Source organism: Scyliorhinus torazame, chromosome 28, assembly GCF_047496885.1.
Source record: "Scyliorhinus torazame isolate Kashiwa2021f chromosome 28, sScyTor2.1, whole genome shotgun sequence".
NCBI classification, from domain to species: domain Eukaryota; kingdom Metazoa; phylum Chordata; class Chondrichthyes; order Carcharhiniformes; family Scyliorhinidae; genus Scyliorhinus; species Scyliorhinus torazame.
The window spans coordinates 19,101,186-19,126,576 of record NC_092734.1 but is presented as its reverse complement, the minus strand read 5'-3'; the positions used below and the strand labels follow the sequence as shown (position 1 = coordinate 19,126,576).

The 25,391-nt window shown below is 43.4% G+C and overlaps 1 protein-coding gene across 12 annotated transcripts in view; it reads right to left on the bottom strand.

Moving 5' to 3' along the window:
* Nucleotides 1–3,860: 3,860 nt before the first annotated feature.
* The window catches only part of dlg5a (discs, large homolog 5a (Drosophila)), a 259,461-nt gene continuing 237,930 nt past the window's right edge, over nucleotides 3,861–25,391 (bottom strand). For all 12 annotated transcript variants that reach the window (XM_072491581.1, XM_072491584.1, XM_072491585.1 and 9 more), the window contains 6 exons: nucleotides 22,044–22,240; nucleotides 17,597–17,740; nucleotides 15,669–15,796; nucleotides 10,581–10,690; nucleotides 8,807–8,919; nucleotides 3,861–5,790 (listed from right to left, as the gene is read on the bottom strand). In XM_072491581.1, the coding sequence (XP_072347682.1) occupies nucleotides 5,687–5,790; nucleotides 8,807–8,919; nucleotides 10,581–10,690; nucleotides 15,669–15,796; nucleotides 17,597–17,740; nucleotides 22,044–22,240 (796 nt within the window). In that variant the 3' untranslated portion in view covers nucleotides 3,861–5,686. The remainder of the gene's footprint in view (nucleotides 5,791–8,806; nucleotides 8,920–10,580; nucleotides 10,691–15,668; nucleotides 15,797–17,596; nucleotides 17,741–22,043; nucleotides 22,241–25,391) is intronic.

Below are 25,391 nucleotides of genomic sequence, written 5' to 3'. Positions count from 1 at the left end.
CATGACTCCGCCCTCATTTAACTTCATTGCAGTGTTAATGTAAGCCTACTTGTGACAATAATAAAGATTATTACCACCGTGGACATCAAATAACCTCTTTATTGGATAAGAAGCTAACAGGTTGTTGTAAAAATCCAAGTGGTGTGCGAGAGTCCTTTAGCAATCCTTTCGTGCCACCTTTACCTTACCTGGTCTTTATGTGACTCCAGTCCCACACAAGAGTGGCTGATTTGTAATTGCTCTCTGAAGTGGCTAAACTTAAGTGAGCTGTGTACCACTTTCAGCTGTACTAGACTTGGCCTCATGCAAGTGGAGGTGGAGTTGACCCTGTACAGCGCTTCTCTCCAGGGTCCCCACCCTATTTCAAATCCTAGGTCCTCCTCCCATTCTTCCCTCGTCTCGTCCAGTGGAGAGTCACCCACACTGGTCTTCACAGTTTACCCTCCCAAGGATGTCCGCGTCTAGTAGGTCTTCTAATAGCGATGGTCGTGGGTATGTCTTTCGTACCCCATGTAAGAAGTTTTTAACTTGCATGTATCTTAATTTGTTTACTGCCCCCATCTGCTTCATGAATATGGAGAGTTCTTTCACCATATCAGAGATCCTCCCTGTTTTCGGTTTGACGTGGGTGTTTGTGGGTCCTGTACACAATTAAAGTCCCCCCCTCCATGATAAGTCGGTGTGTGTCGACGTCGAGGATTTCTGCCATGGTCTTCTTTATGAACTCCGTGTCGTCCCAGATAGGCTCGTACACGTTCACCAGGATTACCAGTGCCCCGTCTAAGACACCGCTGGCTATGCTGTACCATTCCCCCGAGTCCATAATCAGCCTTATCAAAGTAAACATCGTCCTCTTATTTAACAGTATGGCTACCCCCCTCCCAAGCTCTCCTCCCGTAGCAGGGATGGTGGGACCCACCCGCCCTTTCTCACCTGCAGTCAGTTCTTCTCCCTCGGGTGCGTCTCTTGGAGGAAGACTATGTCAGCTTTCATACTCTTCAGGTGGGGGAAGACTCTTTATTTTTTCGCTGGGCCGTTAAGTCCCCTGACTTTCCAGGTGATTATTCTGATGGGGGGGGGTTTTGTCCCCCCATTCCTGTGGGATCAACCATACTTACCTTATGGATGGGCCCAGGACCACCTTTTAGATGGCCCCCTAACCGTTCTCACCATGAGGCCGGATTCCTGCGTTCTGGGGTTTCCCTTTGTCCAGGGGCCACTCAACATGGCCACCAACTGTGGGTACGCCATGTGGGTGAGCCCCTGCACTTTGGGGTTTCCCTTTGTTCCTGGACCCTCCAAAGTCGCTGCTTGCGGTGCCTTTGTGTTCCAAGTCGCCACGTGTGGCCTGTTGTAGCCAGTTTAATACCCTTTCCATCCTTGTCCCCATGTTTCCCCTGATTCTTTCCACCCCCCGACTTCTCTCCCCCCCCCCCCCTCTTATTACTGTCTTCCCTCCCTACTCCCCTTTCGCCCCCCCCCCAACTGTCTCCCCAGTGGTGTTGTGTACACCCCCCGTTGCCAGGTGCTCTCTCCCCTGCGGGAGAGGCGGGGCGGCCCCCCTCACGCTCGTACCTACTGGCGCTAGCTTTCCTGCTAGTGTGGCGGGCCCCCTCCTGGGGTCGGCTTGTATCTGTCCTTTGCTCGCTATCTGGCAGGTTTCCCCTCCTGCCATCCTCCTCGCACTCTCCCGCTGCCCTCACTCCTTCCTTCCTACCCTTTAGTTCCCGTCTTCAGAACGAGGTATTGCGGTCCCGCGCAGAGTGCCTCTCAGGTTGATTTAAGTCCCTCGGGCGATCTTCTCACCGCTGTTTCTGCTGCTGTTTTCCCAGCCCATTTTCCAGGACAAATTTGTCCGCATCCGCAGGGGTCGTGAAGAACAGCACCCTATCCTGGAATATGATCCAGAGTTTAGCCGGGTACTGCGTCCCAAATTTTACTTTGCTTTTGTACAGGGCCGCCTGTGCCTTGTTGAACTCCGCCCGATGCTTAGCCAGGTCTCCCCCAATGTCTTGGCAAATCCTCATCTGGTGCCCTTCCCAGTTGCAGGTCCTTGTCTACCTGCCCAGTGCAGGATTCTTTCCCGGTCCTGGTAGCGGTGCCTTTTGCAATTATCACCCTTGGCTGCTCTCCAGCCTTGGGTTTTGGCTGGAGCGACTGGTGGGCTCTGGCGGATTAGGGAAGCTTCACACCAGGTTTCCCAGCATCTGGGCCACATAGTAGTCCGTGGGGGTCTCTGCCATCTATCTCCTCCGGCTTGCCCCGGTTCTCCTCGTCCTCTACTTTCCCCTTCAGAGTTCCCTGCGTCGCGACCAACCTCGCTATTTCAGTCTCCAGGGCAGCGATCAGGTTGCTCTAGTCTGTCGAGTCTTTTTCTAACTCTTTGATTCAGTTGCCATGGGCCTCCAGCCATCGCTCTGCCTTGCCCAGGGTTAACTGAATGGTTGCCAGGGCCTCCGCGACTGCTGCCTTGACTGCAGCTTGGATCTCGGTTTTTATCTCTTCCCTACGTTCTCTTAGTTCCCTGGAGAGGAACTTCCTCCATCCACCCTCTTGTGAGGGGGAATCCTGTGTGTGCTTTGCCAGTCCTTCTCGATTTGGTGTGGCCGGCGCTTTGTCGCCTCGTGCGTCTGCCCTCTCGGCCACTTGTTTCTTGTCTCCTTAGGGCCTCTGGACTTACTGTTGTTCGGCATCCTCTCTTGTATTATTGCTAGCCAGGGTGAGAGGACACTTCTTCCCTGTATGGTACCGTACCCAGCACGGTAGCATTCTGGATAGCACAATTGCTTCACAGCTCCAGGGTCCCAGGTTCGATTCCCGCTTGGGTCGCTGTCTGTGCGGAGTCTGCACATCCTCCCCGTGTGTGCGTGGGTTTCCTACGGGTGCTCCGGTTTCCTCCCACAGTCCAAAGATGTGCAGGTTAGGTGGATTGGCCATGATAAATTGCCCTTAGTGTTCAAAATTGCCCTTAGTGTTGGGTGGGGTTACTGGGTTATGGGGATCGGGTGGAGGTGTTGACCTTGGGTAGGGTGCTCTTTCCAAGAGCCGGTGCAGTCTCGATGGGCCGAATGGCCTCCTTCTGCACTGTAAATTCTATGTTTAGCGGGCTATTTTGGGTAAAAGAGCCTATTTTTGGGTTTGTAGAAGAGCGACCTGATGTGCGACCACTCAGTACCCCCTCTACCCCGTCACTGGACGTTGTCCATCTGCATCCATTTTGACGCATACAAGCTTTAGTGCTAACGATGTATTGCCTGACTACTGAGCATGGCCGGCTAGATGAGAAGCTGCCATTTAAAAGCTCTGCCCTACCCTGCGGGAATCTGATCAGCAAAATCCTCTACGACCTGTGAATCCTAGCAGAGTGAAACAAGATTATTTTTTTATTATTGCTATAGGAGCAACTAAGTATGACATTGAGTTGCAGTCACTCAGAAAACAAATCGTTTGCTGCCCAAAATGCTGCTGATTAGGTCAACTGAGAATTTCTAAACCGAGGTTGTAGATTTTTATTAGCAGGAGCACGGAGAGATAGAGGACCAAGGCGGGGAGATGGAGCTAATACAGATGAAGCCACGATCTAACTGAATGACAGAATAAGGCTCCAAGGCTTGGATATCAGTCTCCTGTGGCTTTGAACAGAATATATGGAGGCACAATCAAATCTGGAGAATAGAAAAAACACACGGCTAAATCAGGTTAACTTTTTCTTCCTCTTCAGATCAAGTCCAAAGCAAAGTTTCATGACTAGCCTCTACTGGTTCGAAGCCTACTGCCTCATGGATAGCCAAACTGTTTACCCAGAATCTAGCCGGTCCGTCTCAAACACAACGAATAGCAGAAAAGAAAACAAACACATGTTGGATATCAGAAATTGACCTTTATTCTTGTACTAATCAATTGTTTTACATTTGATACAAAGTAACATTCTTCTTTCAGCACAGGGAAAAAAAAACATCAGTACCTGTTTGCTCTGTACCATTTCTGTCACTCTTTTACCGTGTCCTGCAACAACTTACACTGGCAGTAGGTGCGTAGGGATCAAGTCACCAATCAGTGAGTTTGGATTTTCATATTGAGCCAAAACAAAAATTCCAACAGTATGAGTGGACACTTTGAACGTAAAAGGGAAGCTTCCTCACTGCCAGGCCAAGATATTGCAGAAATAATCGAATTGTCCGCAGAATGTGAAGTCAAATAAATTTGTGCTGGCCAAATGTTAATTCCGGCCTCAATTCTAACTTAACTAGTTTCCATTTTGTTTGAAATCGAATTGTCAAAATGTGAAAACAATTTTGTTCGCTTCAAAACCGCGTGCAAGAAAACATCCCTTTTCATTGTAGAATGCAAAAAAACAAGCAATTTCTTTGAATGTACGGAAGGCTGTCATGCACCAGGCAATTTGTGAAATGTAAGGAGTCTCTCGAATGATTCAGTTGCATTGAAGTCTGTAGTTACAGTGGAGAACTGTCAAAAAGAAACGTGACACAAACAGGAGGACCAAAAGCAACACCGTGCTAGGCACACAGAAAGATTTGCAAGTGCAATGTGAAAACAGAGGATATAAATGGCGACAATTTGGCACAATATACTGGGGGGAGAAAAACATGACATAAGCATTGCATTGCAGATTCAATGACCAATTTCCAGACAGTGGCAACACTACAATTATTTACTCTGCCTCATAACTACATTTACTCAGGCAAAAAACCTCCAAGCAAGGGAAATAGTTTTTCAAAGTTAAATAAATCTATCTGACTCGCTACACACTCTGAATTTTACTTTTCTTTTTTAAAAAAAACTGCTCACATATACTGCAAAATTGCACCAAGAATGAGTTTCTTCAATATTTACAGCTTTTAGAAAGTGTCATATCAGCATGCCAGGCCTAGCTAATAGCTCATTACCCCGTGCTACATTTCATTAGGCCCAACAATTAATGTATTAGTTTATATAATATGATCAGATACATTATGCTGTTTAAATATCAAGATCCATGCAGAAAAATATATTTTCGACAGACAAAAAGAAACAAACAAAAAATGCAGTGGTCTGCCCCTTACAGGAGTGCACAAAAAAAATCATATTCACTCCAACAGTACCAATCACAATACTTTTCCCAACTACATGATCACTCTGTACCAATTTTATTAGGTTTAACCTGCTAGTAGAATCACGGGGCGCTATCATGTAACCAGGAAAACACATCTGTACACATGCACAAACTCCACCCCATTCAGAAGAGTTGTCTTATCCAAAATACAAAGAATAAGAAATAAGGATATAAACATTCAAGTAAACATTTAAAACAAATACTCAGGAAATATTACGTGTAAACGTGTGTTCTAAGTTTTAGTTGCAGCATCACTTTTTCCAACATTTATCTTTAGGAGGGAGGGGGAAGAGAAGGCGGAATAAAATATATATATATTTTAAAAATCAGTCCTGAATATATTCAATTTGAAGGGTACTTTTTAAACATTGCAGGAGTATAGTAGATGCTCGGACAACGTGTAGTAGCATGTTTAATGGCGTTTATCCAATACTCTCAGACTGAGATATTTTCCTGCTCACTCTGTCGAATCTGCAATCTTCAGAATTTTTACTGTGTAGTCAAGAGAGCAATAATCAGCTTTAAAACAGTTACAGGTGCATTTTGTGAACTTTGAGCTGCCCAAGTGGGGTCCTAGAGAGTTCCAGCTGGAATCCACAGGACTTTGTTTTGTTCTTGATCAACAATTGTCATGATCTGAGTGCAAATGTAGGGCAGGCTGCCTCCCTGGACAATACCTGCAAAAAGACACAATGATTAATAGTTAGAAAGAGGCTGTCCATTTTGTCAGCTTTTCTTTGATCTCAGAAAGACACAAAGCAATGATACAAGGTTAAAGTTTCTAGAGGCAATCACAAGCATTAAACCTTTTCAAAATCTTTACTTTCCGCTGGGTTATTAAGCCTATTCCACAACTTCCCTGCAACATATTTTTAAGCCATGCGATGAGATCTTTCCTATTCATTATTTATATTTCGGAGGACACCACGTTGACGCAGTGGTTAGCACCGCTGCATCACGGCGCTGAGGACCCGGGTTCGATCCAGGCCCCGGGTCACTGTCCGTGTGGAGTTTGCACATTCTTCCCCTGTCTGTGTGGGTCTCACCCCCACAATCCAAAGATGTGGGTGGTAGGTGGATCGGCCACGCTAAATTACCCGTGAATTGAAAAAAAATAATTGGGTACTTTAAATTTATAAAACAAAAATTATTTATATTTCGAAGGGAGGTGATAATAGAAAATAAATGATGCAAGGAAAACGTAGAATTTCACAAGAATATCACTATAAGACCATCAATATAATCTTTACTTAAAAGGAAAGTAACTATCAAACATTTTTAAAGCTCCAATGTTCTCCTATTTTTGCTCTGTTCTTCCGAAGGCGATGATTCCTTTGGCATGGCTCGGATGTTACCGTGCCCACATAGCCCTTTTGTTATGCAGGAATCAATGTCAGGCAATTTTACCGGGCCCGACCCGGTCTTCAGGCATAAAGGAAAAATGGCAAATGGAATGTAAGCGTTTTTTTGCAAAAGGACTGGAGTATAAAAGTAGAGGTGTTGTTGCGGTTGTATAGGGTGTTGTGAGACCACATCTGGAGTATTGTGTCCAGTTTTGGTCTCCTTATTTTAGGATGTGGTGGCATTGGAGGCAGTTCTCTTAGAGTCATAGAGTTTTACATTGCAAAAAGAGGCCCTTCGGCCCATCAAGTCTATGCTGGCAATCCAGCACCTAACTATTCGAATCCCGTTTTCCAACACTTGGTCCGTAGCCTTGTGTGCTCTTCTTGCAAAAATGTAGATTAAATCCATTAAAACATTCTCATATAGAGCAAACATTTTGTCATGAAAACTCATTGTTCCACATGAAGAGATTCAAAAGTGAAAGCATAGTTTACAGTCTGGTGTTGCAATAGTAACACATTGTGCTTGCGAACAGATTTAATTCTCTCCTTCCTCTCCATGATATTGAACTGCTCACCATCGTTAACACAGTAAATCACATCAAGTCTGCCCAGTGCGAAATTACTTTCACCATTACTGCAGGAAGCATTACATATCTGTGCAGGTAGAATATGACATGGTGTCACAGTGGTTAGCACTGCTGCCTCACAGCACCTGGGACCTGGGATCAATTCCGGCTTGGGTGACTGTGTGGAGTTTGCACATTCTCCCGGGTGCTCCGGTTTCCTCTCATAGTCTAAAGATGTGCAGGTTAGGTGGATTGGCCATGATCAATGTGCGGGGTTACGTGGATAGGGCGGCGGAGTGGGTCTAGGGAGAGTACTCTTTCGGGGAGGTCGGTGCAGAATCGATGGGCCGAATGGCCTCCTTCTGCACTGTTGGGATGAGTCTATAGAACCTAAGGCTGTGCATCCTTGAATTACTACTGTATGTACCCTTTGTTTTTATTTTGAACCACTGAAATCAATATGAACAATTATTGATTAAACTTTTATTATCTTTAATGTCTGATGCCTGCATTTTTTGTTTCACAATACTCTAAAGATGCGTACTGTAGTTGGGAATTTACAGCAGAATGGTATTGGGCACTGCCATCCAGTGTTAGCATACTGTCTGTGCAGAGAATATGCAGTCAGCTAATCAAAAGTGCCCACAAAAAATGAAGGAGAAACAAAAATGGTTTAGAACTTAACTTCAGCCTGTGGATTGGGCTATGCCACAAGCAAGAATTAAACAGGCACATAGATGGTCTGAGTGTTTTGAGTCACTGCTTAAATAAAAACTCGTATTAAATGCAACAAGATACTGCACGACAAAGGCCTTACATTTTCAAATGATTCTTCATGTGAGGATAGGATATAACTCACTCAGCTTTTTTGTCACTTTACATCTGGCAACTACATAAGCTCACTGTGCTGAAAGAAAGTAATGTCCTTATTTCAATAATGTTAGAATACTAAATAATAATTGGGAGATAATTGGAGATTTTAAAGTCTAGATAATCCAACTCATTCTTACAAAGCATTGAAATTTAGCTCCATTTTATTTAATCCTTCCTCGAACAATGATGATGTGGAGATGCCGGCGTTGGACTGGGGTGGGCACAGTAAGAAGTCTTACAACACCAGGTTAAAGTCCAACAGGTTTGTTTCAAATCACTAGCTTTCGGAGCACAGCTCCTTCCTCAGGTAAATCATTCACCTGAGGAAGGAGCTCCGAAAGCTAGTGATTTGAAACAAACCTATTGGACTTTAACCTGGTGTTGTAAGACTTCTTACTGTGATTATGATATAATATGGATTTCGATCGATTTTAAATTACAGATTAAGGGTGGACCCGAATGCTAGATCTTGTCAAGTATAAAGCGGCTGATATTTTAAACTGAATGCGAGAAAAAGGATTCGAAACGTTCAAATGAACAAACGCCAGAAGTAACCTGAAGGTAGAATTGAGATCATGTGTTGTTGACCATTTTGTAAACATTGATCAGGTCATAGTTTCAAACTGTAACAACTAATCACCACTAGGAGTCCTTGAATTTGCTATTGGACCTTTAGAGAGATTTGGGACACTAATTGGTATTGAATTCCGATGCTGAAGTGTTCCTTGAAAAACATTTTGGACATTGAATTTTAATGTCATACAGAATGCTTCAACATGCATGGTGATAAGGTGTCGGGCCAGAACCCCAATTTGAAACCGGACCACACCCCAACAATCCTTCAATTTGTCAAACTGTGGGGTTTGTCAAACTTTGCCCCAGGAGTAATTGCACTGACGAATGCTTACCTGTGAAAAACTTGCTGTACTCCTGTTCAATCTTCTGAGCAGCCTCAAACTGTTCCTTGGAATGTTTTTTTTGTGTACCTTTATCCCGCAGAAAGATTGGGTCCTTTTGCTCTCTGTAAATAACAGTGCAAATCATTGGAGTTTGATGAAATCAGTGTAGCGAAATTCTTAAAAAGGACAAGGATATACACACGTTCTTACAATCAAACAATATTTGTTTTCGGTGGGTTTTTTAAAAACGGGATGTGAGCGTTGCTGGTTGGCCCAGCATTTATTGCCCATCCCTAATTGTGTTCTTCAGCCGCTACAGTCCCTGTGGTGTAGGTACACCTACAGTGCATTAATATTAATTTGACATGCCGTTGTAATTTCCTGTGGTATACTTTACTCAGGGAAAACAATAATGAACAGCACAATGTACTGTATTAACAAAACTGATGGAAACACTCAGCAGATCAGGCAACATTTGGGGAGAGAGATACAGAGCTACTAGTACCTGACTGGCTGAGTATTTCACTGTTCTCCAATGTTGCACCATTTACTCTATAAACGAAACATAGAATCACAGAATCTTTACAGTGCAGAAGGAGGCCATTGGTCCTTTTGTGTCTACACTGGCTTTCGGAAAGACCATTCTACCTAATCCCAACTCCCCAGCCCTGTTCCTGTAACTTTATACATTCTGTATTTTCATGAAAGTAGTCCAATTCCCTTTTGAATTCCTTGATCGAACCTGCCTCCACCATCCTCCGGGAAGTGATTTCCAGGCTCCAACCGCCCTCTGGGTGAAAAAGATTTGCCTGACATCAATTGTACTCCTTTTGCCAATTATTTTGACTCTGTGCCCTCCAGTTCTTGATACTCTCTTGAGAAGGAGCGGTTTCTCACTACCCCGTCCATAACCCTCAGGATGGATCAAGTCTCCTCTCAAGACTTCTTTTCTCTGAAGAAAACAGTCCTAACCTCTTCATCCTAGCCTCATAGCTACAGTTCTTTATCCCTGGGATCATTCGCATGAATCTGCTCTGTACTCTCTCCAATGTCTTCACATCCTTCCTCAAGCATGGCACCCAGGACTGGACGCAGTACTCCAGATGAAGCCAAACTAATAGCTTGTACAAGTTCAACATGACCACCTTGCTCTTGTACTTAATGCCCCTATTAATAAAACCTTGGATACTATATACTTTATGGCTTGCCAGCTTCAATGACATATGTACATTTACATTGAAGTCCCTCTGTTCCTGCACCTCCCTTCAGGTTTTTCCCTTTATTTTATATTGTTTTTCCATTCTCTGCCTGCCAAAATGAATCCCCTCACACTGCTCTGCATTGAACTTCACCTGCCACTTGCCTGCCCAATCCACCAACATGTCCATGTCCTTTTGAAGTTCAAGACTACCCTCATAGTTGGCAATGTTTCCAATCAGCCAAGTATTATCATAGATCAATCCAATGGAATTCCATGGTCACCAATACCCTCTTGGGGCATGGTACCTCAAAGGAGGGGGGGCGACTTTCCTCAACAGCAACTGATTACCAAAACGCTTTCAAGTGCTCTTCTGTTTATTCTACAGTCTTATTAGATGTGAACAAAGAAGAATTACTGCTCGGAAGAAGTCATTGGGACTTGGAAACGTTAACTCTTTCTCTCTCCACAGATGCTGTTTTTCTAGCATTTTCTATTTTTATTTTAGATTTCCAGCATCTGCAGTCTATTGCTTTTAAGAAAAGCTACCTATTCATTATGCGTTAAATAATTGACTCTACTCACTTGATTTGCTTCAAGTTTTTGTACCGTATGAATATGACAATTGGATAGATGTGAATTCGGTGTAGACGCTCAATGGCATGGGGCGCAATATCAAGCAAGCAGTGGCAGTCCTAGGAATAAAGTCAAAAGCAAATGAAGGAAAACAAACATAATGGCAGCTAGTCACATTTTATATTTAGAACTGTCTGCACAGGGATCATCTTGGCTCAGTCATAACTGAACACAGAATCCAGATTTACATCTCAGTGCAATACTGAAGGAGAGCTACACCTTCATCTTTCAATTCATTTGTTAAAGTATTCTATAATTCTATTAACATTCAAGGCTACGGCCCAAGTGCTGCCAAGTGGGATTTGGTGGGCAGGTCAGGACCTTTCATGCGTCGGTTCAGACTCGATGGGCTGGCGATGGGCTGAAGGGCCTCTTCTGTACTAGTATTCCAACTGAGGTCCCATCTGTCCTCTCAGGCAGATACTAAGAATTCCCAGGCACTTCTCAAATCAAAAGCAGGGGTGTTCTGCTGGTGGCCTGACCAATATTTACATCTCGACTGGCACCACTAAGGTTGGTTATCTAGTCAATAGCCTCACCACTGTTTTCAGAACCGTGCTATGTGCAAGTGGGCTGCCACATTTACCTATAACGCTTGTGAAGTGCTTTGGGACATCCTGAGGATGTGAAAGGTGCCATATAAATGCATGTTCTTACTTTTCTTAATGTCTTCAGGAAATTTAAATCATAGCTGCAATTAAATTTTTCTTAAATTTCAGAAAAACTGCTAATTAGAAACAGATGTTAAGCACAGGACAATGCAGAGTTTGGAACATCCAACTTTATAAATCATTAAGACATAGAGATGGCTCCAAATTGTTCTATATTATAGTAAAAAATGTTATGGGGCAAAGTTAAGGAACAATGACTCGGTCACAATGAATTGATACTGTAGATCAAATGATACAAGCAGCAGTGACATCACAACTGTACTACATATTGCCAGCCGCCACCATATTTTATTTTTATGTATTGTAATGATCTTGCAAAACAAGCGTTCCCTATCTAATATATATCTATTGTGTGTGATATTTCTGTAGAGTGGAATGTCAGTTCCAAAGCATTGAGAGTTATCAACTAGCAGTCAAATCGTGTGTGCTTTCAAAGGCCTCATTCACAATCTTATCAGATAAAACTTCATTTAAAGAACTAATATAACCTTAAACAGTTTGCTTTACTCCCCCATTACAATTTGATTGTGGACTCATTTAATTCTGTAGCACGTCGTGAGGTGGTGGTTGCCAGATAACTCAAAACTGCACTAGATGTAGGAACTGGGTGCAAATAATCTATTGCATTGAAGTAACGAGAGAGGGGTTTCCAAGTGTAGTTATATGTAGCGCTGTCACATCAGTTTGGGGGGTTTGTCTAAACTTCTGCTCTTAACATATGTGTCTTTTTCATGTGCTTATTCCTTTGTCATGCATGATAAAATATTCGGGGCTTGAGACAAAAACAAAGCTTTCTCCAAATGTTTTTTTCTTGCTGTAAACACCTGGAAAGGAGGTTCTGGGTGTTCATAGAATCATAGAATTTACAGTGAAGGAGGCCATTTGGCCCATCGAGTGTGCATCGTCCCTTGGAAAGAGCACCCTACCTAAGCCCACACCTCTACCCTGTCCCCGTAACCACACCCAATCGTTTTGGACACAAAGGGCAATTTAGCATGGCCAATCCTCCTAACCTGCACATCTTTGGACTGTGGGACGAAACCGGAGCACCCGGAGGAGACCCACACAGACACAGGGAGAACGTGCAGACTCCGCACAGACAGTCACCCAAGCCGGGACTCGAGTCTGGGACCCTGGAACTGTGCTAACCACTGTGCTACCGTGCTGCTCCCAAACTTGACTTGTTCCTTGCGATTTCAGTGCTAGTCGATGGTACTGAATTTACGTTGCTTTGATATTTGGGGAAAACGTTGGCAGAATTCATAGGCCCCAAACTCATTGGGTGAGATAGTCAGAGGGGAATGGAGAATCCAAAACTACAGCACAGAAGGAAAACCGCACTGTCATTTCTTGGTTCTTAAGTATTGCTGCAAAAATACATTTTGTCAAAGATTTTCATCTTGTACTCACCAGGGCAATCGCAAGAATACCAATGTTAGGAGAAACAACAACAACTTTACACTGTATCAATTTATTCCCCCGGCATTGGCATTCTTGCGATAGTCTTGATAAGTGCAAGACAAAAAGCTTCGACAAATGTCTTTTCTCAGCAATACTACCAAACAACTACTTGTTTCTTAACTGAAACGCTTTATTCCGTTTTCATGTGTCTACCCATTCTCCACATCTTTTTATATTCTTTTCAAATACTTATCCAATGACTTTCAGATCATTATGTACTCCACCTCAAAATAGCTACTTGTGACCAGGGATGCAAAGTTCCAATTACCCTGACAAAAATAATCTTCTAATTTCCTTCTTCTGGTAATAATATGGAGTTCATGCCCTTTTGTTAATCAATGAGTGGAAAGATGTTTCACTATTTATCTTCTTAAAACCAACCCTAATTTTAAAAATGTTTAATTCCCACAAAGCCCAAAAGTATTAATAGGCGGGGAAAACATTTAAAGAGCTCTCCAAAATCAAAAGTAGAAAGTAACTCTGCAGTGATAGCATTTTTGCAGAGCTAGTCACTGATGTTGACTGTGGCAGGAGAGAGTATTAGAGAACTAACGAGACTAGTCTTCTCAGCGGCCGTAAGGGAAAAGTCACTTGTGTCGGGTGCAAATTCATAACAGCAATTCTTCTGGTTGCATTATGTTACATGCAGAATGTTTGAAGTGTAAAGAATAAGGAATGAGGCACATAAGGTGACAAAAGATACGGATAGAGTGGACGTGGAGTGGATGCTTCCTCTTGTGGGTTATTCTAGAATGAGAGGTCAGTCTCAAGGTAAAGGATAGCAAATTTAAAACAGAGATGAGGAGAAACTACTTCTCCCAAAGGATTGTGAATCTGTGGAATTCGCTATCCCAGAGTAAGGTGAATGCTGGGACAGTTAGTAAATTTGAGGAGATAGAAAGATTTTTAATTAGCAATGGGTTGAAGGGTTCTGGAGAACGGGCAGGATGGTGGAGATGAGGCCATGAATTGTATTGAACGGTGGAGCAGGCTCGAGGCTAAATTGTCTACTCCTGCTCCTAGTTCTTATGTTCTAAGAAAGAACAATTCTGTCTAATTCCACCTTTCAGCTCTTGGTCTGTACCCCTGTAGATAACAGCACTTCAAGCACAAATCTGGTGTTCTTGATTAATAAGGGGATCAGGGTTATGGGGAGAAGGCAGGAGAATGAGGAAAAAATTAGCAGAGCAGATGCAATGGGCTGAATGACCTAATTCTGCTTCTACATCTTATGGTCTTATAAGTATTCCTCACCCCCCCCCCCCCCACCGAGAAATCTGCATTCTTCATTAAACAAACCATTTTAGAGAAGGCTTGCAAAGACAATTTTTTTTACCAAATCCGTTTATGCAAGGCACCTTACAGAAACTGGCCTGAAAATGCAAACTGATGCAATCATATATTCTTTCCTTGCTAAATCGTAGGTGGAAGAGCAATAAAAAAACAGAAAGTGATGACAATTGTTGAAGAGATAGCAGAAAAAGAAACTGGGCCGGACTGGGATAAACTGGGCCGGACTGGGATAAACTGGGTTAGACTGGGCGGGACTGGGATAAACTGGGCGGAACTGGGATAAACTGGGCCAGACTGGGATAAACTGGGTTAGACTGGGCTGGACTGGGATAAACTGGGCAGAACTGGGATAAACTGGACCAGACTGGGATAAACTGGGTTGGACTGGGATAAACTGGACCGGACTGGGATAAACTGGACCGGACTGGGATAAACTGGACCGGACTGGGATAAACTGGGCTGGACTGGGATAAACTGGGTGGGACTGGGATAGACTGGGCCGGACTGGGATAGACTGGGCCGGACTGGGATAAACTGGGCCGGACTGGGATAAACTGGGCCGGACTGGGATAAACTGGGTTAGACTGGGATAAACTGGACCGGACTGGGATAAACTGGGCTGAACTGGAATACACTGGGCCGGACTGGGATAAACTGGGCTGGACTGGGATACTGGGCCAGACTGGAATAAACTGGGCCGGACTGGGATAAACTGGGCCGGACTGGGATAAACTGGACCGGACTGGGATAAACTGGACCGGACTGGGATAAACTGGGCTGGACTGGGATAAACTGGGTGGGACTGGGATAGACTGGGCCGGACTGGGATAGACTGGGCCGGACTGGGATAAACTGGGCCGGACTGGGATAAACTGGGCCGGACTGGGATAAACTGGGTTAGACTGGGATAAACTGGACCGGACTGGGATAAACTGGGCTGAACTGGAATACACTGGGCCGGACTGGGATAAACTGGGCTGGACTGGGATACTGGGCCAGACTGGAATAAACTGGGCCGGACTGGGATAAACTGGGCCGGACTGGGATAAACTGGGACAAACTGGGCCAGACTGGGATAAACTGGGCCAGACTGGCAAAAAAAAGAAGAAAAAAATGAGATAGCAGAAAAAGATATGTTCTCCACCTGGCCATATGTTTGTCAATTTACCCTATTATTTTGAACAGCAATTGCTCAGAATATCGAAGGTTGAAGTCCAGTCACAACAGTTGGAAGGGAATGGGGAAAGCAAAGTTAACAAGAAACTTAGTAAAATAAAGTTAATGAAAATGGAAGGTGCACAAAATGGAAAGGGTTTATGAGGCCTACAACATGTAACACCGTTGGGATCATGATTCTGGTTCATCAATGTGATCTGACACTGCACCCCATACCTTGATGTGCCATGTTATTAGAAACAATCGGCTTTCCAATTGTAACAACACTGAGGTGTGTTCCTAACAAGTGGCTAGGCTTTGCCATGTCACCGTCAACTTTTGATTTGCTATAACTCAACTTGATATCTCTCTTGAACTGACAGTATGCCTTGTGATGCCAGCCTGAAGTATAAATGATCAAGTTATATAAATCATAGAAATTAATAGAGAGAGGAACCTTCTCAGTTATTTCTTTAATGGAGGCAACAGTTGTGACATCAAAATGGCCACTCCTCCTCTTGTAATCAATGAAGAGATAGTCTGCCACTCCTCGTTCAATGGCTTGCTGGGAAGCCTTCATAACCTCTGAATTGAAAAATGGAAACACAAATTAGTATGTGGAGCAAATCTATTTGTCTAATACCAAAAGCTCATCATATAACCTCATCTAGTCAGCTATCGCCGAGACTTCACTGACATCTGAACACTAATGGGATAGCAAAGCTAACAGGCAACAGTCAGAGGTGAAAATGTTCATTACTCCTTCAAACGAATACTCCAATTCAAGCACCAACAAGTGTTTTTTTAAAAACTGTGTTGAAAAGCTGAAATAAAGAACCAACTGTGCAAAAAGTCAATCAATATATTTTGTTAAGCTTGTGACAGCCCACAGATCTCCAGCACAATGTGTCACTGTGAAATTTAAACACGAACCTTGGGGGTACAAGTGCAACATTATTTACTATGGTACCAGTTAGGTCTCATGAAAGGTTATATCTGAAATACTGACATAACTTTATTTTTCAAATGCTGGAGCTTCCTGTGCATTTCCTATTAATATGTACTTTAAACTGCAGAATGATTGCACTGGCTTCATGTGGTAAATGGAATTACAGTCAAATTATACAAAATAATGACTACTATTATACGATCAAGACTTTTGCAAACAGCAGAGAAAATTGTCAGTTGAAGGAAAAACTTTTTGATATGATTTTAATGTAGATTGAAAACTAGCAATTTAATAATAATAATCTTTATTATTGTCACAAGTAGACTTATATTAACACTGCAGTGAAGTTACTGTGAAAAGCCACTAGTCACCACACTCCGGCGCCTGTTCGGGTACACAGAGGGAGAATTCAGAATGTCCAATTCACCTAACAAGCATGTCCTTCGGGACTTGTGGGGGGAAACCGGAGCACTCGGAAGAAACCCACGCAGGCACGGGGAGAACGCGCAGACTCTGCACAGAAGCGACCCAAGTGGGAATTGAACTCGACAGGTACCTTCCAAATCCATGACTTCTCCCAACTAGAAGGACAAGGGCGGCAGATGCATTGGTACACCAAAACCTTAATGAGTTTCCCTTCAAATCGCACATCATCCGGACTTGGAAACATATCTTTGGGTCAAACGCTGGGGCAGTGTGGGCGGGCATTCACCGCATGGACGGCAGTAGTTCAAGAAAGTGGTTCCCGTCACCTTCTCAGGGGCAATTGAGGATGGGCACCATACGGGATGCCCACATACCGCAGATGACTTTAGAAATTGTATTCGCCGCTTTAATTTGCAAACTGGTGGTGCTAGTACAATAATAAAGTGAAAGGACCACAAAAATTGAAGCAAGGTCAAATATGAACAGTAACTGAGGATAGCACTTCGTCTGCACCCTTGCTGCTTATCAAATCATCCAAGTCTCCTTTAAATTAGATTAACATCTTGCAATAAATCTTAAGTGTCCACTCAAGCCTCCTGATATATGGGCACTCCCAAGTATTCTTTGCTCAGCTATATAATGAACAAAAGATCCTTAAAGGAACTCTTCGGGTTTTAAAAAAATGGCCAAATCCCATATTGTTACAAGATAAACTTATTGAAAGGGTTTGAATGAAAGGTCGCAACCTGAAACATTACATTTGTTCCTCTCCCCACAGACACAGCCAAATCCCGCTGAGCACTTCCGCATGGTCTGCTTTGATATTGATTTCTAGTAATGTCACTGTACCTCAACACAGTTTTCTTTTCCCCAGCTGTTGCAGAGAGCACATTTTCAATTAAGTAATGCAACAATACTTTGAGGTATGAATGAAGACATTCAGATAAATCTCCGAAGAAACCACAAGTACATATTTGAAAATTAAAGCAAATCTGTTGATTTACACTCACCGAGTGGGCATCTGCAGAACTTTCCGGAGGAATCTTTAACTAGCATGTCCTTCACAGCATCCACTAATGGTCCCAAGATAAGCACAGGCCTTGGCGAGATGCATTCTATCTTCTGCACTCTTTGATATGCCAAACTTCCACAATCTAACAGTGAAAATAAATTCCAATATACAGTCAGCCTTAAAAAAAAACCAAAATAGCAGTAATAACTGACAAATCAGAGCTGTATTTAGTAAGTGAGGCAGAACAACTAGATAAAGAATAGTTTGGTAACAATATGATAATCTTACATCTTTGAGAAGAGGCGGACTTTCAATGAAACACACAGCGCTGTAGTGCAGGGCACCAGCCAATAGGGAGGGCTCATATGGAGAGGTGACTGTTGTGGTGGGAACACCAATCACAGTCTTTGTAGCTCTAAATCTGCTGATTGCTCAGCAGCAATACAGTGGGCCCTGACTGGTGGACTCCCCTTCAGAACAGGAAAACCTTGTCAGACGTCGAGAGGCGAGGAGAAACTTAGATCAGTTCAGACACATCTCTTGAATTGTTGTGAAGTGCCTGAACTTTCATTGAGTAAAGGTGCAAAGCAGTAGCCAGGTTTCTTGCATTCGATCTGGCGGGCAGCCTGAGGCAAAGGTGAGGTCGCCGACCTAACAACGGGGTGCGGGCCTACCATGCCTTCAGCGAGGTGAGGAGGAGGCGGCGATGGCCAACGGCTATTATGGGGAGACTTTTGGCCTCCAGGCCAGGGCTGAGCAGTGCGGGCGGGCAACCAAAATGAACAGAGGCTACCTGGCCAAATAGCCAGCAGCCAGCCAGGAGCACATCTGGTTGTCGAGGGCCGAGGTCCAGCCATCCGAGCGAGAGGCCCATCCTTACACCAATTCTTCTCACAATTCCGGTCGACTGCCCCCTACAACTCACAAGCTTTGTTTAATTTGTCACTGAGCAGCTTAGACAATCGTCTGCTTTTGCTTAAGGAGGCTTCACTTGACAGAAGATTCTGAAGACTTATTGGTGAATCGTTGAAATCAAGACCTATCATCTCCAGTCAATGTGGAGAGACACTATGAATCTGGAAGTCAAAAAAACGCAGAGGTTGAAGACGAGGCAGAGGATGAAGCTTGGCAAAAAGACAACTTGGCACTTTACTTTAAAAGGTTTGAAGTATTGAGCAGTGCGTAAACTGAATATTGATCCTCAACAAGAACATCCATAAAAGGTTTTGGTGACTTGTCTGATGTCATCGACCTGCCGATTTCTGGAGACAATACCTCTCTTCAAAAACAAGATGTGGACTCTGAAATGGAAATGGAAGTATAAGGTACTACTCAAGATCTTTGTTCTTCTGCTGCTGAAGTGAGGGGCTGAACCTACCCTGAAAACACTGCCTTATGGTCAAAATTTGTTCCACTGGGTATGATTGAATATGTCGTAATAAATAGACCAGAGAGCATAGGTAACATTGAAAATTTGAGAAAAGATTGAGGTTCGAGGCCAAAAGCAGTTTAGAAGTCTTCATGAGTACCATTTTCTGAGGGTGAAGAAAAATGGCGTGACAGAAAGGACAAATTGTTTGATTTTTCAGGAACCTCAGACTGTCTACTGATTTGTTCGCAAATTATTCCCTGACCCTAGTAAAGGGAAACAATCATCTGTCGACGGGTACTCAAACTGGAGAAATATTGAAAGAGATATTGCTGATCATGAAACTTCCAAAAGTCATATTAAAACAATGTGTGCATTCCTTCAAAGATGTAAATTATCTGGAAGAATTGATTCTGTGTTATTTGAAATGAAGTATTCTTATTGGAGGAAAATGTTGGGATGTGTTGTTGTCACAGTTAAACTGCTATCTTCCTTGGGACTACCTCTGAGAGGACATGATGAGTCATCAGTGTCAAGTCGAAGAGGTAATTTTTAAAGCCTACCTTGAATATTTCAGTAAATTTGATGAACTTCTCAAAGAGCGTTCGAAAACTTAGCAGCACTGTGGCTCAGTGAAGACCAACTTTTTAGCGCACTGAACCTACGATCACTTCATCACTATAATGGCAGAAACCAATTCACTAATGAAGTCAAAGATGCCAAATACTAGTCCATAATAGTTGATTCAACACCAGATGTGAGTTACGTGGACCAATTAACATTAATTAAAAGATATGTGACTAGCGATGGTGAAGTTGTAGAGCGATTTCTGCAGCTACAATCCTACACGCCTGGGTGCCTGGAGACTACAGTTTTGGATATCATTTCAAGTTTAGATTTGGTCACCAAAAATTGTCTTGGGCAGAGCTACGATAATGCTGCAAATATGGCAGGAAATGTTCAGGTCTACAAGCAAAATTGAACAATGGAAGCCCCTGTGCATTGTCCATCCTATGTTCAGGTCACTCCTTGAATTTAATCGGCAATGCTGCAACTGAATCGTGTGAGGCAGCTGTAGATTTTCTTTTACTTTGTTCAAAACATGTATGCTTCTTTTCACCCATCAGTGGAATATGCAGCAATCGTGCTTGGAGCAGGCACATGGAAAACATTTGATGGTCGAAAGAATTTGTTACACCAGGTGGTCCGCTCGTGCAGATGCTATTCTGGGTTTGAGACTGAACTTTGTCGATATAAAATAAACCTTCTCAAACATAGCCACCTCAAATTCAGAGAAACCGCGTGCGAAAGTTGCAGCGTAATCCTTAGCAGAGAAGTCTGAAAAGTACACCAGGCAGTTTTACTGTTTTATGGAATGTTTACTTCAAAGAATTAACGCTGCCAGATAATCAGTGCAAAATGCTGATACAACTTTATTGACTGTTTCACAATTGTTAGCCTCAGAAGCTTTGTCATGGAAATTTGAAATGACTATGCCTCAGTGGAAACAGAAGGTCGAACATCAACAAAGAATTTTTTGGTGAAAATAGAGACAATGATATCAATTTAAAAGGGAAAAAGATCATCATTGAGACTGTCAATGTTATTTATGACACAATAATGAAATGAAAATAATGGTGCAAATGCAGAGTAGAAGTGAATCTGAGAAGAAGCCCGTTGAATTATTTTGCCTGTTTTTTGACGTTGGATGAGAATGCTGAGAGCCGCTGCAGTGTGAAGTTCTTGAATTCTACCGGGAGGACATAGGCACAAATCTTTCTGAAGATGAAGTGAAACAATTCATTCATTTCATCGATAATTATGAGCTCTGTACTTCCAGACATTAGCTGATTTGTACAGACTTGTACGTGATGGTTTGCAAGCAACCTTTCCAAATGTGGAAAGCATTCTGAACATCTTTTTAATACCTGCCACAAATGCTTTCTTGTTGAAAAGAATTAAAAATTATCTGCGAAGTACTGTGAGTCAAGACCATTTGAGAAGTTCAGCAATACTGACAATTGAGAATACATCCTCACAAGATTTTGCCTACGATGTTGTGATTGATGATTTTGTGAACTTATGAAAAAGTGCAGAATAAAAGCCATCTAAGTTGCCATGCATTGCAAACAACTGATGAAGCAAGAAAATGTAAAAATGTGTCCCTCCACCATGTTCTCCAGTTAAAACTCTGTCCTTCAAGAGAGGATGTAAGCTGGTCTCCTACTGTGGCTGATGGCCTCATGCAGCCAGTTATAACAGATGAGTAACCGCCAACCTCCATGGCTCTATACAAGCTTTGAGAAAGTCTCTTATTATTCTTCTGCATAATTAAAGAACGGAATCCTGCCAGATAGTTGCCAGCACAGCCACTGATATTTGACTTGGACTGCACACCCCACTTTGTTGGGTGCACTGGACTTTTTCTGGCTCATTCTGTACTGCGCTCTCCTGCGCTGTGCTGCAGTTATCATCGGCTAAATTCTCCACCCGGTTGCTCATCAGCCAGTTCATGTTTGCTCGTCGCAAGACACACAGATTGCAATACTGACCATCTCTACCGCCATGCTGATGACAGGTAGGATTGGATTTAAATTTATCAATTAGTACAGGTTTGTTGTTGTCATACGTTAAAGAGCACCACATCAGTCTGACAAGCAGTGATTTGGGGTTTCTGTGCCTTCCATCAATTGAGCTGAGGGTGGGCGGGATCAGGAGGGCATTAATGTCATGGTGGGCGGCATTTTACACCATTGGGGCATGTGACATAATTGGGAGCGGGGAGCAGCATCTTTGGGGGCAGGCTGCCACATCACCGGGTGCAGGGTGTGACTCCAGCAAAGATGGAGGAGCGCGGGAAGCCCCCAAAAGTGTCTTTCTTTGAGGCTGCTGCCCGGGGTCCACCACAGTGAATTAAAGCTGATCCCACTTCTCACAATTTAATGCACTTGGATGGCATGGCAACCAACACTCCCTCAGAAGTTGGGCGTTCCCAATCTTCTTTTCACATGAAGCCATGGCTCACGCTTAAGAGTTGGTTGCTCATTTCTCGATATAATATTAACAAGATAAATACCTTCCAACAAAGGGATAGAATCAGTGCTTATGGCATCGAGGGCCAACATCTCTTTTCCATCTTTTGAATTATTCCTTTTATGTTTTTGCTTTCGTCTGAAGAATGACCTTCGGGCCGCCGCTGACAGAGTCTTCACTGAGCCATTTTCATCCTTGACCTCTGACATACTATGTCTTCTGCAAAATTCCTGATCCATCCTGCCAGAATACAATTTAGCAGCATGCCATAGTTAAAAACTGAAATGAGAACTCTAAACAAAGAATTGAATCCAGTGGCACAGGAAAACATCACAAATTATTTCTGTCATGGACCTGTACATCCTTGGCTAGCAACCAGAATGAGATCGCCACTCCACATTCCATCCTGTATCGGCCAACCTTCTGACACAGGTCAGACAAAATCTAAATAGTGCAACGCGTCCCTGGGGCCTAGAGACTAGGTAGCTTGTCAAATGCAAGGAGGCCAGCCCCCTGGAGGTGCTGGAGGCAGCGAGTGTCCCCATTGGGGTCGAGGAATCTCGTGGGTTACGGAGTTCCTGTTGGTGTAGCCCCTTCAGGGATGGATGGGGGTGGGGTTGAAGGGAAGGGGAGGGGTGTTGGGCGGAGATCAGTCCGGGTGGGGAGACCCCTGGGAGCTTGGGTAGGTGGGGTATTCCTGTGGGGGTAGTAGTCGGGGGGGGGGGCATGGGGATGTCCCATGGGTCTGCACAATAGTTATCCAGTAGTTAGGAGAGGTTTAACCTAACTTTTTCTGGGAAGTTATTGATATTGTCCAGTTAAAACAATCCGAAGCAAGTGATTTGGAATCATAGAATCCCTACAGCGCAGGATCTACACTGACCCTTCAAGACGACTCTAACTAGGCCCAATCCCCTGCCTTATTCCTGTAACCCCACCCTAAGGGGCAATTTAGTATGGCCAATCCACCTAACCTGCACATCTTTGGACTGTGGGAGGAAACTGCAGCACCCGGAGGAAACCCATGCAGACACAGGGAGAAGGTGTAAACTCCTCACAGACAGTCACCCGAGGTTGGAATTAAACCCTGGTCCCTGGCGCTGGGAGGCAGCAGCGCTAACCACTGTGCCATCGTGTTGCTGCTAACATTTTAAATTGGATTTTCGGATGATTCCCAGCGCAGGGCAATCGCCAAAGGGAACAACTGCTGTTCAAACCTTACCTGTGAACCTCTGAAAGAGACTCTGCAGTGCAACTTTGGGGTATCCCCGCCCCCCCCATGATGCCGTGGAGCTCAGAGGTTACAGCCCATAATCTCGGCTGCGGTATAGGCAAACGAAGCGAAGGCGTCATAAACCATGATGAGATAAATGACTAGTTATTCTAATTTCATTCTGTTAATGCGGGATAAGAGCAGGTCAGGGCACTATGAGAACTTGCTGGCCCTTTTCTGCATAGAAAAGTGCCACAAAATTCTTCCTGTCCAGTTGTGTTGACAGACAATACATCAGTTTAAAATCTGAAGTGGCACCTCTGACCGCTGAACATGATTTCAGTACTTCAATGAAGTGTCAGCCTCGAAGATGTGTGCAAATCCTGGATTAGGGTTGAGTACAAGATCTACTGACTCAGAGGTGACTATGCTACAAAATGATGCAAACTGATACTTAATTTTGTAGAATGCACAAAAGTCCATTCTCCCTGTGTTTGCATGGGTTTCGCCCCCACAACCCAAAGATGTGCAGGATAGGTGGATTGAACACGCTAAATTGCCCCTTAATTGGAAAAAATGAATTGGGTACAAAGGTCATAGCCTACTTCCCTCTGGATCACTACAATTATAATAAAGGTCATAACCTTAAAATCAATACTGAACAAGGTGTAACAATCCCAAGTGATCCGATCACACACAAAATAACAACAATGTGAAGGATTCTGGCATTCAGGCCACCATTACTGAAATCTTTAACAATATTGAAATGATCCCTGGCACGGTCTTTCATTCGCAAGAACTTTGAGCACTCAAGACTCTTGCTTTCATCTTATTCATCGTTAAATTCTGGATATGGTAATAATGTAATCTGTGCTCAGGTTTAGCTGAAGGGGGCAGTCACTTCCCTATTGGTGCCACTTTATGTGGTCCCAAATCACGTGCCATTAAAAGCAACACAAAATTTTTATCACAAGTCAATTTATCAGAATATTCCACTGGGGTTTTACCTCTGGCAAACAATGTGTTTAGGCTGTACAATGATGATGTAGGTTGGTGTTGCTATATGCCGATTAAGCCTCAGGAACTATGTGCAATATTGTCAGTCACTGTTTTGACTGGATACTAAATTTAAAATGGCAATCTAGGACATATTTGGCACAGCATGCCCACAAACCGAACAATTCATCTTTCTACGATTTTAGCAGCAGAAAAGATACATGCTTCCCACCATATGCCTACAAGCTTTCTGAATAAGCAGAAACCATCGTGCAGGTGGAGCATGTAACTTGAGCTAAAATTGAACTTTTAAAAAACACAGCCACTCAACGCCAAATCATCTCTTTCAACGGGAATTTTGAAGTCTAGAGAGCTTGCGCCTTTTAATCATCCTACAAAATCATGAGAATGCTGTTTAGAAATCCAGGTTTCAATCTGTTACCCTATTTGCCAAGTAACAAATTCATACAGAAAGTTACAATACAGAAAATGCGACAGATTGAGACTGGCTGAGCCATAGGATCCATTGTACTCAGCCAGGAAATCTTTTTTGTAGAGTGACTCAAAGTAACAGCCTTGAAAACCTGAGGCATTCCTAATACTGTAGTTAAAGCTTTATTTACTACCATGTCCAACTGCTGGACTGCATTGAAATGCTTCATTCTGAAATTCGTTGTGGTCACAGACTCCAGGAACTGAGGAGAGGCCAAAAGATAGCAGCTTGTACTGACAGCTTTGGTCCCTGGAATTTATTTTAAATAGGCAGCACAAATAATTGCATTGATATAGTGCCTATTACATTCTCAGATTGTCTCAAAGAACTTCACCTTCAATGTTCTTATTAGATGAAAGAGTAGGGACAGTTATCATCTTAAAAATGCGGCAGCCAATTTGTACAAAGCAACACAATAACAGAGATAAATGTTTGCATTCTCCATTTTTTTGATGTGCTGATTGAGTGATGAACATTGGCTCAAACACCAGATCACCCCAATGTTTCTTAAAAAAAACGGCAATGGGAACTTTTACATCCATATAAACAAACAGAGCCTTGCCGTTAATATCTCATTCAAAAGTCAGCAACTCAGAACAGTGCAGCACTCCCTCTGCCTAATTGTCAGACTAGACTAGAAGATGACCCCTGAAGCGACACTTACCACAACCTTCTGACATGGAAGCCAG